Source organism: Montipora foliosa, chromosome 7 (genome assembly GCF_036669935.1).
Source record: "Montipora foliosa isolate CH-2021 chromosome 7, ASM3666993v2, whole genome shotgun sequence".
NCBI classification, from domain to species: Eukaryota; Metazoa; Cnidaria; class Anthozoa; order Scleractinia; family Acroporidae; genus Montipora; species Montipora foliosa.
In genome coordinates this window covers 41,125,566-41,138,065 of record NC_090875.1, presented here as the reverse complement: position 1 = coordinate 41,138,065, position 12,500 = coordinate 41,125,566, and the positions used below count along the sequence as shown (strand labels likewise).

Sequence of the window (12,500 nt, the reverse complement as noted above, 5' to 3'; positions counted from 1 at the left end):
CTGGCTATTTAAATTAATTTGCACTACATTCAACTCTGCACAGTCTTTAATCAAAAAAAAAAAACTATTTGGAAATGTGACAATTCTTGACAGTCAAGATTTATTTGAAAGAAAGCTTGTTGTCTATTTCATGCTTTATTATTCAAGGAAAGGTTCTTCAGAAAAGGATTTCATCCTGAACTCCCGGAGAGAAATTTATTTAGTTGCCTATGGTTTTTGACACGGAGTGCGTTGCTTGCTTGCACGCACGGAGTGGCACAGGAAGGTGCTTTTTATCTCTAAATTTGTTCAGCAAGACCTTGTAGGAGTAAGATCGAGCATTGCGGAAGTCAGGCACGTCACTGGTAACATCTACAAAGTACTTGGAAAGGGCCAGTTCCAGGTCAAGGCGTGGCATTCAAACATCCTTGTGGGTGCCTGTGCCCGGCACCCACAAGGATTTTACGACACGTGCCGGAAGGCACTAGACTTCTTTAATTTCAAAGAGTACGTTACCAACCAAACATTTGTTTTCTCAGCTGAAGACTCAACTTCAGACCCCTCGTGTCCGTGCGAGTTGCAGGAATCCAAGAAACAGTGGAAACTGAGAATTTCCTCTACGTCAAATCGAATTGTAATCATGCAGACGCCCTCACAACAGGCATTACCCCGAATGATCTTGAAGACTGGGTGTCAGGGCGGTCGTTTCTAAAACTGCCAGAATCCGAAAGTGCCAGTGCACTACCTCAAGACATGAGAAACCCCATCATTCTGCCAAAAGACAATCAACTCGTGGTGATCTTCTTGCGCCACCTCCACCAAAAGCGAAGACATTGTGGTTACAAGAGCTTGATGCATGAAGCAAGGCGAAAGTTTTGGATCGTCGGGTTTCGAAAGATGGCAAATAATATTGTCAGCAAGTGTTTCGGCTGCCGCGAACTTCGAAAGAAACCCCTTGTCCAATTGATGGGCCAATTACCAAGTATTCGAGTGGCTGCTTGATTCCCACCATTCTCGCATACCGAACTGGATATGTTTGGGCCATTGCAAGTCAAATTGAAAAGAAAAACACTTCGAAAAGCGCAGGTTATCATTTTAACCTGTACATCATCCAGAGCAATACACCTAGAGTTGGTCACTGACAAGTAATGTGATAAATTTGCTGATGGCATTTCATGGTTTTGTCTGTTAGCCATCCAAATGTTTACTGGTCTGACTGCAGGACAAACTTTGTTGGTGCACAGGAGTATTTGAGAGAGATACTGCATAGCTGGGTCTTCCCCAAGATTCAGAAAACATTTACCTGGGATTTCGCGTGGCGATGGAATATCCCCCTTGCATCTTATCACAAAGGAGTCGTCGAGTTATTGATCAGGTCAGTTCATCAGGCTCTGAACAGCGTGTGGCAGAACAGAGAACTTACTGAAGAACAATGGCGGACATCCTTGCCGAGATAACCTGTATAGTCAAGATTTGTCCTCTCAATCCGAGTTCTATTGACATTTGGAAAGAACCTCCGATTATTCCCAATGATATCCTAATTGAACAACAGATCCTTCCTCCTCAACCCGAACAATAGGCCAGAGTCAATCCAAGACAAATGCTGAGGATTGTACAAAGAAGAGTCGGTGAATTCTGCACCTGCTGCATTAAGTATTTCGCGCCTACACTCCTGCAGCGAAACAAGTGGTTCCGGAAGAAAGACAGTGTTGAAGTTGGTGATTTGGTCCAGGAATTAAACTCAAGTCGCAAGAGATAACAGTGGGAGATGGCGCTGACTGCAGACACCCATTCAGGCAAGGATTGATTGGTCAGAAAGGTGCAGATCAAGACACTGAATGGCGAGTACAATCACGCAATACAAAAGCCATGCCTGATTGCTACGAAGCAAGGGCTTAGTGGAAACGAACAATAATGTTAAGACATATTTCTGCTCAAGAACACTAAACTGACAGCTTACAATTGAGTTACACCTAGTGCCGATTTAATCGTTGCGCAATAAGACTCCTAATTTCCTCACTAGGGCCAAGTATTTTGCACTCTGTTGAAAGATGTTTAGTTTTTAATTTTTAACTTAATTAACGCTTAGCCAATCAGATTGCAGCTCGCTCTTGGAGTTTCGTGAATAGAAATCGGACGATCAGATAGAATAGAACCCTGTTATTGAAAGTATTCGTGATTTCTGCAAATATAGGAAAATAGCTTGTTTTAAAACGGGATTACGCCTTACCGAAATGTAAGTACATCTACAACACGTTGGAGAAATAATCTTATTCGACGGTTTAACATATAATACGCGCGGATATTTTGCGAGTTGCGTAGTATTTTTCCGAGCCCCGCAGGGGCGACGAAAAATACGAGCAATGAGCAAAATGTCCGCGAGTATTATATGTTAAACCATCGAATAAGAGATTTATTATTCCACTACAAAAAGGTGTTATTTTGCTTCAATTTTATTTGGTAAGAGTGTTTCTAAAAAAAATGCATCATCTGTCTTTCAGGGCGCTTGCGAACGATGTAAATAGCACAGAAAGGGAGCGAAATGTCCTTTATTTGATTGTATAAACGAAATTACAAGTAACAAGCGATGACAAGCTAAATTCTCAGGCTTTGTATCGTGTTGAAAACAATTTCTTTCATCCAAAAACTCCCGTTCCGTCCGTATTTGCTCTGTTCTAAACCGGTCAAATCGAGACACTACAGTGTATTACCGTCTCATATTTTGCGCGTTCTCTTGACCAAATATGGTAAAATGGCGTAATAGTGGAACAATAAAGATCGTTTATTCCATTATCCGATTTGTGTAGTTTTATGTTATGTTATGTTGTATGTTATGTTTTGCATGCCTCTTTTTTCAGTTGACTATTAAGTTACTTTGTGCAACGTGAAAGTGCGGGGATTAAACTAGTCCAAAACCACCGGTAGATCCTGTGAACAGTAGTTTCCTTGCGTATGTTCACCTCGAGTAATTAACACCCATACCCACGGTGCGAAATACAAAAGGAACTACAAAGGAGTTTAGGTGAGGAAATTTTACTGAAAACGCACTCCGAATTTTGCTTTCCAATTCGATACTGTAACATTTTTTTCCCATAGAAACCCTTGTAATTTCTTTATTATGTAAATTAACGGTCAAGTTGATATGATGTTAAAATTATGTCACTCGCGAATCGTAGAGCTTGGGCCACCTATGACGCCCACTCTTTAGCAGCTTACCCTTCATTTCTTTGTTTTAATAAAGAAGTACGTTACCCTATGAGGAGACTCACATAGTGTCGGCGATGTGTGGGGGTTTCGGCATGCGATAACCTTTCTGCAATTCTGCCATGGTCTTGGCCTCCGACCAACCCGGATATGGAATGCCTCCTATAAATTGTCAACATTTCATTACTGTCTTATCCTATTTACCGCCTGCTACAACAAAAAGGTAACTGCAGTTTCACAGGCATCTAAGTTTCAGCCGGCTTTTGTGCTGGCTTGTTGACTGGATTATCGTGCGAGAAGTGTAGTGTATTAAACTCTAAAAACTGCCACAGACGATGATTAAAGGCCCACCGTCAACCGACAGGAATTGCGCGCCGCGGAACAATTTTCATATATGAAAATCAAATTTAAAATTCTACCAATCACATTGATGCGATAAGCAATTCCAACAAACAAGCAAAGAAAAACAAAAACAGCAACAGTCGAAAAGCCTGCCGGTTAAAGATGGGTCTTTAAAGAAGATACGGTGGGGAATAACAAAAAAGAAAGGTCCTATCGTAGAAAAAAATCAAACAATCGAAATGAACCTGCAGAGATAGTCCATGGCCAGTTAGATGATGACCCTAGACATCTGGGTGAAGTCTGGTCTCAACTGACTACCCCAACTGGGAGGAGGGTAGAATAATAATAACGACAATGATGATTATAGTAACGACGACAACTACGACGTAATTAGATGCACCCGGATTCAATAAGCGTCACGAAGAGTCCTCTTGATCTTTTGTCCAAATACTTTTGTTCTTGGGCCATCGTACTTAGGTTTGCAAAGCAACCAAGTCGCTAAACGCCTGAAATCTTGTGTGTACAAATTCTACTCTTGTGTTAACCTTAAGATTGTTTTTCAGAGCACTCGATGTATAAAATCTTTCTTTCCTTACAAGGACCGTATTAATCGTTCACAACAATCCAGAGTTATTTACAGAGCAACTTGTTGGGATTGTAATGGTTTTTACATCGGTAAAACTAAACGGCGGCTTCACGATAGAAATACCGAACATTTTAAGGCCCTACAAGTAGCTAAAAATGACAATACTTCAGCCATTGCTGACCACTTCAAGGCCACTGGACATAACATCAAGTGGGATCATTTTGATATTTTAGCGAAAGGCAAAACAGACTATCATTGTAAAATAAAAGAGACCTTCTTTATTCAAGAACTTGAGCCAGCTTTCAACGTCAACGTCGGCAGTGAAAAGCTGATGCTTTATTAACCTTTTCTGTTTCTTTTATTATTATTATTATTATATATTTTACTGTTAAGTATTTGCTTAATCTAGGTTCCAGTCCCCTCATCCGCTTTGTTATATATAAATAACTGTTTTAAATTTTAACGGTTACTTTTGAAAATGTATGTAGAGCACATACGAAACGTCAAGTCATAATCAAAGTGAACAAGTTCAATATGTTTATCACTGCTGTTTGTGTCTTGTTTTTGATCTTTTGTCCAACTTCAACATTACTTGCGTCTCGGAATTTTAACGTCACAAAGTGTCCCCCCCCAAATGCGGTCCTCAAGTAAGGATAAACTGCTGCATTTACTCTGACCTAAAAATATAACGCTAACCTTTACTTTAACCTTATTGTTAGAAATAGATATGAAATGCTTAGACTTAAAGGGACACTACTTGTTGGACGTCAAAATTAGACTTGCATCTAATTACTTGAATTTCTGGACATAAGCGAAGATGATAATGATAATTTGGACTTAAACTCGCCATCATAACGCTTATGAATAAATGTTGATTCTCACTACACAAAACACCTACCAATAGTAAAGATCTCATAAAGGACGACTCCATAGGACCACCTGTAAAGAAGAAATGCAGTTTTATTACTAAGGAATCACCTTAAGTGTCAGTGACATATGGATGTTTACTTCTTGAACTTCTTAGCTTGTAGCACAGGTGACAAGAGATACTCTTTTCAGTCCGTAAGTAAAAATCCATGACCATCGCTAAAATTTAAAAAGACGATTCTTTTTTATCTATATTTTAATTACTCTTACATTATGGAGTACCATTATTTAAAATTTACTATCTAACATTCTAAAATGCGTTTAGCACAAAACCCTGTAAAATGACTTTTAAAAACATTTTTACAAGTACATACACATCACTTTTGGTGGAAAGATTGGAGGCATCTCCAAAGAGGATCTCTGGTGCCGTCCATTTAACTGGCATGCAGCCCTAGGAAGACAACAGCATATCGTTTGCAGATGAAAAAGGGAAAGTCAAAGAGTGGTCACAGCAATGTGAAATAGAACCTATCAACAATGTAACCTACCTTCTTGGCATTGCCATGTCCATATTTGAAGTTCTGGTAGGATAATCCAAAATCCGTCACCTTGCACTCACAGTTCTTATCTAAGAGGACGTTTCGTGCTGCTAGATCACGGTGAACAATCTATGAATATGAAAAAGACCAATATTAAGCACAGGGCCAGAGGAGATGTGTTTGTCGTAAGAACATTAAAACCCGTCGAAAACCTCTCAAAAAATAGGTTATTTTGATCGCGTTACAGTTTCGTTACACACTTTATCTACCGCAAGCCAAGAGACTGAGAGATCGCTTTAAGTGCCTATGTGCTATGCGCTAGCAAGGATATGGCTTGCGCTTATTGATTTTCAAAATGGCGAACAACAATCTCTATCTGGGTCAGATAAGAAGCGAAGAAATCGTTTAAAGTACATTCATAAAGATCCCATTGGGCTAATTAATCGTACTAAGCGACAATGATATACACTTTTCAAGGTGAGACGTTAAGCTCCTCTGGACCCTGTGTCTTAAGTCGTCATAGGGACGTGCGTGTTGAGACACAGGAAGCAAAATAGAGTGTGAGGTAACCAGTCAATTGCAACGGTTAACGTCCTATAGGCCCTTTTTGATACAGTTATGGACCGCAGAAGAAAAAAAATCCATGCATTGATTTGAGTTCCAACTCAAGAGTGCACGCATAAATGCTACCATTTCCATCTAATTCTGTTTCCCATGTAAATGTAAACAGTCACTGATGTAAGCCCAACCAAGAAACCCCTAATGCTGATTGACTAATCTCAAACTCTTGTTACCGAAGAGTTAGAGGCCCGGCGCTTGTAGCAAATATAGCAAATCCGCGAGTGAATTCACTGCAAAAAATTCTGATGTTTCGTACCACAGGAAATGGTAAAGTTCGACCAATAAACAATCTGTTCCAGGACTAGATTACTTCATAAGGTTAAACTTTCCAAGAATCTGTGAGTCGGGGAACATGACGTGCTTATGTCACTTAAGATCACTTTGATTAATTATAAAGTGCGTCAAATATGTTTGTATCTGCGTCGAGTATGTTTGTATCTTCATTACAAGGACTTTATGCAGAGTTCATTGCTTTTGAAACCTTGGGGCCTTTCGTTTTAGTTACGACTCCCTCAATAGCATGATTTTCTTTCCTACTCAAGACAGTGTCACTATACGTGTAAAAGCGGTAGACTTTTTCCACGGGTAAGGGAAATGGGTAAAGGGTAACGGGTAAAAGGGTAAAGGGTGTCGGAATCCGTATATTAGCGTCACCCAAGGTAAGACTCTCTACCTAACCCATGAGGCCTCTGTGGGAAAGAATTCGTCGGTTTCTTTGATGCACCATGATCAAAGATCATGATCCTTTTTCGGATCATCCCGATTTTCGAGTTGGTTTTGGCCTCTTTTTTGAAACCGAATCTATTTGTAAAACCATTGAAATGGTAGTGGTTGATGAGCATTTTTATTGAATTCATTTAAATGGTTTCGCTGGAAGATTTGTTTTGAAACGTAGCAAAACAACAAGTCAGAAATGGGCTGTTGCAACGCACATGGTAATTAGCCATGTTTTTGTCACTTAAATTACATCTTGTTGGCTGGGGATACTACTTGGTTTGCCGACCACCCAGGAAACCTCGTATTGTTGACATTTTTCTTGCATTCTTTCTTCGATTTCATTCCTTTAGTTTACCAAAGAAGATAGGATAGTATTGTTTTAAAACTTCTTTCATTCTTTTGTTTGCATGGTCACCGTAGGTAGCTCGCTTTCGTCAGCTTGGAGTATTTTTCTCTTAACTATTAAATCTTAACCAGTCTGTGCTCAGTTTCATCGATCAAAATTACATGGACGAAATGAAAGCAACAAGGTAATATCACTCATGGTAATTCTTTGGTCGCGGGATAGGTTGTTGAAAATTGAAGAAATAAAACTAATGCTGAAGTTTAATCCGACATGCCAACCATTAGATAGAAATCTCTACCCTTCACCATTTACCCTTTACCCGTGGAAAAGGTCTGCCGCTAAAAAAAGCGTGCAGCCTATAATGTGATGGACACCAATACGCAGGTCTGAAGGTTTCCAGGTCTGAAATCTGTATATATTTGTCTCACACCACATGATCCTCGTATCATTTACTTACCCCTCTTGATGCCAGGAACCCCATCGCTGTAGCAATCTGTTTTGAAAATGAGACCAGGTCGTATGTGCGCAACTGCGCTACCTCTCCTTCTCCGTGATAATATTTGTCAACAATTCCACGGCTTTTTCTCAGATACCCTAGTAGATCTCCACAGTGCAAGTATTCCATGATCAAAATTGGGTGTACTGTGTGGTAGAAATGGTCGTTGAACGTTATGTATTTATTACCGCAAGCTCGGCCTTATCACCGGACAGCAACAACAACGAAATAATAATATTTAATAATAATAATAATAATAATAATAATAATAATAATAATAATAATAATAATAATAGTGTACACGTTCCATGATGAGATCATAAAATACACTCACAATAAAATATCAAATATATTAAGAAGTTAAGACGATAAAAGCGTAAATGTATACATGGCAATGAAGAAAGGCCTTCCAAATTGTTAACAATAGTTAACAATGGCTAAGGTCCATTACGTGGATACGCATGAATTTTATGAAAAAAGCACTGTTACTCCCCTCATCTAATTAAACCAGTCATTTTGCCTTATTTCATATGAGGGAGCTCTAAATCCCCTTGCTAAATAGATTACCTTAACATAGTTATTCTTAGCTATTATTTCAACTTTTTGAATTTGGATTTTGTAGTTGTTTTTCACGATGATCTTGTCCCTACCATACAACAGAGTATCACGAGTCAGTTTTGGTTATGTGAAACATTGCTGTATTCTAAGCTTCTTGGTTGCCGCTAGACACGTACAATGGGCCATTTTAATTTTGTTTGCTCAATGATAGGCCTTTCCCGATTGCGCTGAGCACCTTTTGAGCAATTTTTTGTGTTTGGAGCACTATTTTGCATTTTGAGCACCCTTAAGCACTTTTTCGCACTTTGGGCAACATTTGAACAATATTTACCACATTTCGAGCAAATTTCGAGCAACATATGTCTTCTAAAACATTTTAAAGCAAAAACTGTGTATCTCTTATAACGAGAATCGTGTTCCAGGTCATAAATTTGAATAACTAATGATGTTGTCAAGAATAAAAGACCGTTGTCATGGAAAGGCACGTGGGCTTATCCTTACTTAGCGTGAGAACAGAAGTTTCTGATTGGCTGATGTATCATATGTGTGTCATCTCAAATTTCTAAATCATCTGATGTCTAGGCTTTACACTAGTACTGCTGCTACAATTTGTAGCCGGCTTTAGTTTTTTAAGAGCACAAATGGAAGCACTAAATCAGTCGGAAAACAATAGCACTGAAGACGAAGAAGTGATTGATCCAATTACAAAAAAAAAAAAAAAAAAAAAAATGGAGAAAAAGAAAAGAAGAAGCGTCAAAACCACCAATGTGAGTACATGGGATCGTCTCAAAGAGTACCCAAACCAACACTTTGCCGTGGTAAAACGAAAGCTTAGATGTAACGCCTGCAGCGAAGTTCTCAGTGATAAGAAAAGTTCTATTGAAAGACACACTAAATCAAAGAAACATGAGAAGGGCCTGGCTGATTGATATTGAAAGAAATGAATCAGAACAGCAGTCCATCAAAGAATGCCTGCAGAAGGGGGATAAATGGAAAAATGCAAGTGGATTAACGTTGCCTTCAGATATACAACTGTATCGGTATGAGCTTGTCGAGTCTGCTCTGTCGGGAGGAGTTGCGCTATCGAAAGTGGATGCTATGCGTTCCTTTCTCGAGAAATATGGCTACAGGCTAACCAGTAGTGCCCACCTTAGTGAGCTTATACCTGCTGTACTAAATAAAGAAAAGGAGACTTTAAAAGAGGGGCTAAAGGTTGCAAAGGAGGCTTCTGTCACTTTTGACGGGACGGCCATGTTACGTGAGGCGTTGGCGATCGTAGTGCGCTACATACAGCAAGATTTGAAGCCGACTCAGCGACTTATACGTCTGGAGGTGCTCGCAAAGGCATTTAAGGGAGAGCAGTTAGTTCAAAGGCTGATGTCATGTTTGGCTGTGGGCTATAAGTTTCGTCCGGGGGCAATCATTGGAGGGATGCGAGAGGGTGCATGAGTGGATGGAACTGCCTTGAGACAACTGAAGTTCGTTTATGCAGACCTTTTCACGTTGTATGCTTTTCTCACACTTTAGACAATGTTGGCTCTCATTTTGAATTTCAAGTCTTGGATTCGTTTATCCGCTTTTGGATAAGTTTCTTTTCCCACAGTTACAATGCCAGGCTTGCTTGAAGAGAGAAAACTGGGCAGTCAATTCGTACCTTCAGTGACACACGGTGGTGGAGTAAATGGGAGGTGCTGAGTTAAGCAAGTGTTGGACTTTTTTGGGGCTGTCGAGCCTTTCCTTCGCGAGAAGGAGGAAATTTGTCCAGCAAATCGTGGGCATCTCCTGGAAATATGTGATGATCCCCAAGGCTGTCAAGACCTTCTTTTGGAGTTGGCTGCTGTTATCGATGCCGGAGTGCATTTTGTAAATGCCATCTATTACCTAGAAGGGGACGAGCCCTTAATTTTTTGTTGCTACGACCGTCTTTCAGCTGTTGCACGGGCTGTAGCAGTCGATCACTACCCTAATACAGAGGCGGTTGCTCGTGAAATTGCCGACGGCAACGTTGCCATCTACAATCAGTTAATGGCACAAGCAAAGGCTTGTATTCAGCCCGGACTGAATTTTTACCAGCACAAATTCAGCTTACAGTTTCGTGACACAGTAAGAGCTTTTAAAGTAGCACGATTCTGTTGCCTTGTACAAGTGCAAGCCCTACGTCCGACAGCAGCATCACTGGAGGAACTAAGGAATTTCCCTTTCCTCAACAATGACGCCACAATAGCGAATCTAGCGCAAGAGCTTCCTCTGTATATCGCTGCAGCTAATGGGGTCAACGTCGCATGCTAGGAGGACAAAGTCACTTGGTGGGCTGCTCACAGAGATACCCTTCCACACTGGTGTGCACATGTCAAGAAACTACTGCTGATTCAACCAACTTCTGCTGCGGCTGAAAGGGTTTTCGGTCTCCTTGCAAGTGCATTTACGTCACAGCAAGACTCTGTTCTGCAAGATTACCTGGAAGCGTCTGTCATGCTAAGATACAATAAGGCAAAAAGAGTCTAACAATGTTATACGAAAACCCTAAATAGACAGAAGTCAGAGCCTTGAAATTTTATTACGCACTTGATAAAGCATTGTTACGTTTGTCGTTCCATGTGAAAAATATTATTGTTCTATATTCTATCAACCTTTCGTAACAACCTGTCGAATAACACTACGCAAAATAGATTGTTAATTATTTCAGTAAAAATTGACATATTTCCGAAAAGCTTAGAGGTAACTGTTCACAACTTTTAGCACTTTTTGAGCACTATTTTGAGATTTTGAGCAGTTTTTGAGCACTTTTTGGTCATTTTTGCCAGCGCTTTTTTAGGATTTTACGAGCACAATCGGGAAAGGCCTACTCAGTGACCTGGCCTATGAATGGCTGCGAGACTGCCGGTGACCTTGATACAGACCTCTCTGCTTTTATCATGCAAATTATGTTCTTCAGATTCTAATTAGTCTACATTAGCATTAGAAAATCACAAAGGTTTGTATGAAAACAGGGTCACAGGTAGCCTCGCTTCCATTCTCAGGTCAGCTGCAACTGTAAAATGGTCTATTTCGATTAACTGAAATTTGGTTGTCCGATATAGTGTTGAAAGATTGTTCCAAAGAAGTTCAACACTTTCCTCTCCACACACCCTTCCTCCTTTCCCTTACTCATTCTGTTTGCTCTGTGCCCACCCACTTTTTAATTACTGCTTTCAACATATTTCTGCTTCAAAACTTCAAGAGTGCGTTTGCTGAAATACACCTGCATTGCCTGCAAGATGCGTTATTGTTGCTTGTAAGTGATTATTTCACGAAAATAATTTGGTTATTGCTAAGATGAGCAGAAGTTTGTTTATAATTAAATTTGTTCTTCAAGTGAATGGGGATGTTTGCTCAATATTACTTTAGCTGGGTGAGGTTTTCCTGGCGTAGTTCCGTTCTCGAGTCGCGATAATTATTCTTACCCAAAAAACCCAGATGAAACGACCATCCCTTGTTTTAAAACGCTGATCTTTAAGTATGCTTTTAAGACAACTAATAGCAGAATGATTGTGAAAATTGATGAACTAAAACTCCTCCATTCTTAAGATACAGATGGAGCTGTCACACCCGAAAAGTTTCAGGACTTTCGAGACAAGGTATTCATGGACCTGTTTCTTGAAAGTTCCGAACGTCTTTGGTCATATGGCACGGACCATAAATCTCTAATGTATCTTGAAACTGAAGAAGTTTCCAGGCATGAAACTTTGCAATCATGTTGCCGGATCTTGTAAAGCTGTCGAATGATCACCTATCTAAAATTTACTGATCGTGGTGTCGTCATTGGCTTTTTGGGAACAGAATGTTACCGGGTTTTTCGAGAAATTGGTCCCAGGTTTTAACCAAAGCAAGACAAACATTTTAACGCGAGAGCCTGGAATTCCCAGCTATTTAGTTGCAGTTGTAGTTATGGCAAATATATTAATGACGTCACAAATTGTTATCGGGATGTATACAAAACATAGACCCCAGGTCCTTAGACCACCCTTGTAGACCTGGTTCATGGACCTAGTTCATCGACTACCACTGGGAACCACCACTCATTTTGTAAATTGAATACGTCAAAAGTCTTGTTTAAGAGAGCCTCGTTGTTGGCGATGCACACCGCGGTCAAACGTCTGAGCATGCGCGAGAAAATGTATTGGAGGCAACTCTGTCTATTTCAAAACCCTGCAGAGAAGGGAATGGAGATCTAATCTCCGATAACAATGAACTTATTGTTAAAAA

The 12,500-nt window shown here is 40.0% G+C and overlaps 1 protein-coding gene across 1 annotated transcript in view; it reads right to left on the bottom strand.

The window, feature by feature from the left end:
• The window catches only part of LOC138011002 (tyrosine kinase receptor Cad96Ca-like), a 33,037-nt gene that overhangs the window by 4,364 nt on the left and 16,173 nt on the right, over positions 1-12,500 (bottom strand). The window contains exons 3-7 of the mRNA XM_068858026.1: positions 7,659-7,843; positions 5,527-5,646; positions 5,353-5,429; positions 5,010-5,050; positions 3,249-3,345 (exon numbers count right to left, since the gene is read on the bottom strand). Coding sequence (XP_068714127.1) covers positions 3,249-3,345; positions 5,010-5,050; positions 5,353-5,429; positions 5,527-5,646; positions 7,659-7,843 — 520 coding nt within the window. The remainder of the gene's footprint in view (positions 1-3,248; positions 3,346-5,009; positions 5,051-5,352; positions 5,430-5,526; positions 5,647-7,658; positions 7,844-12,500) is intronic.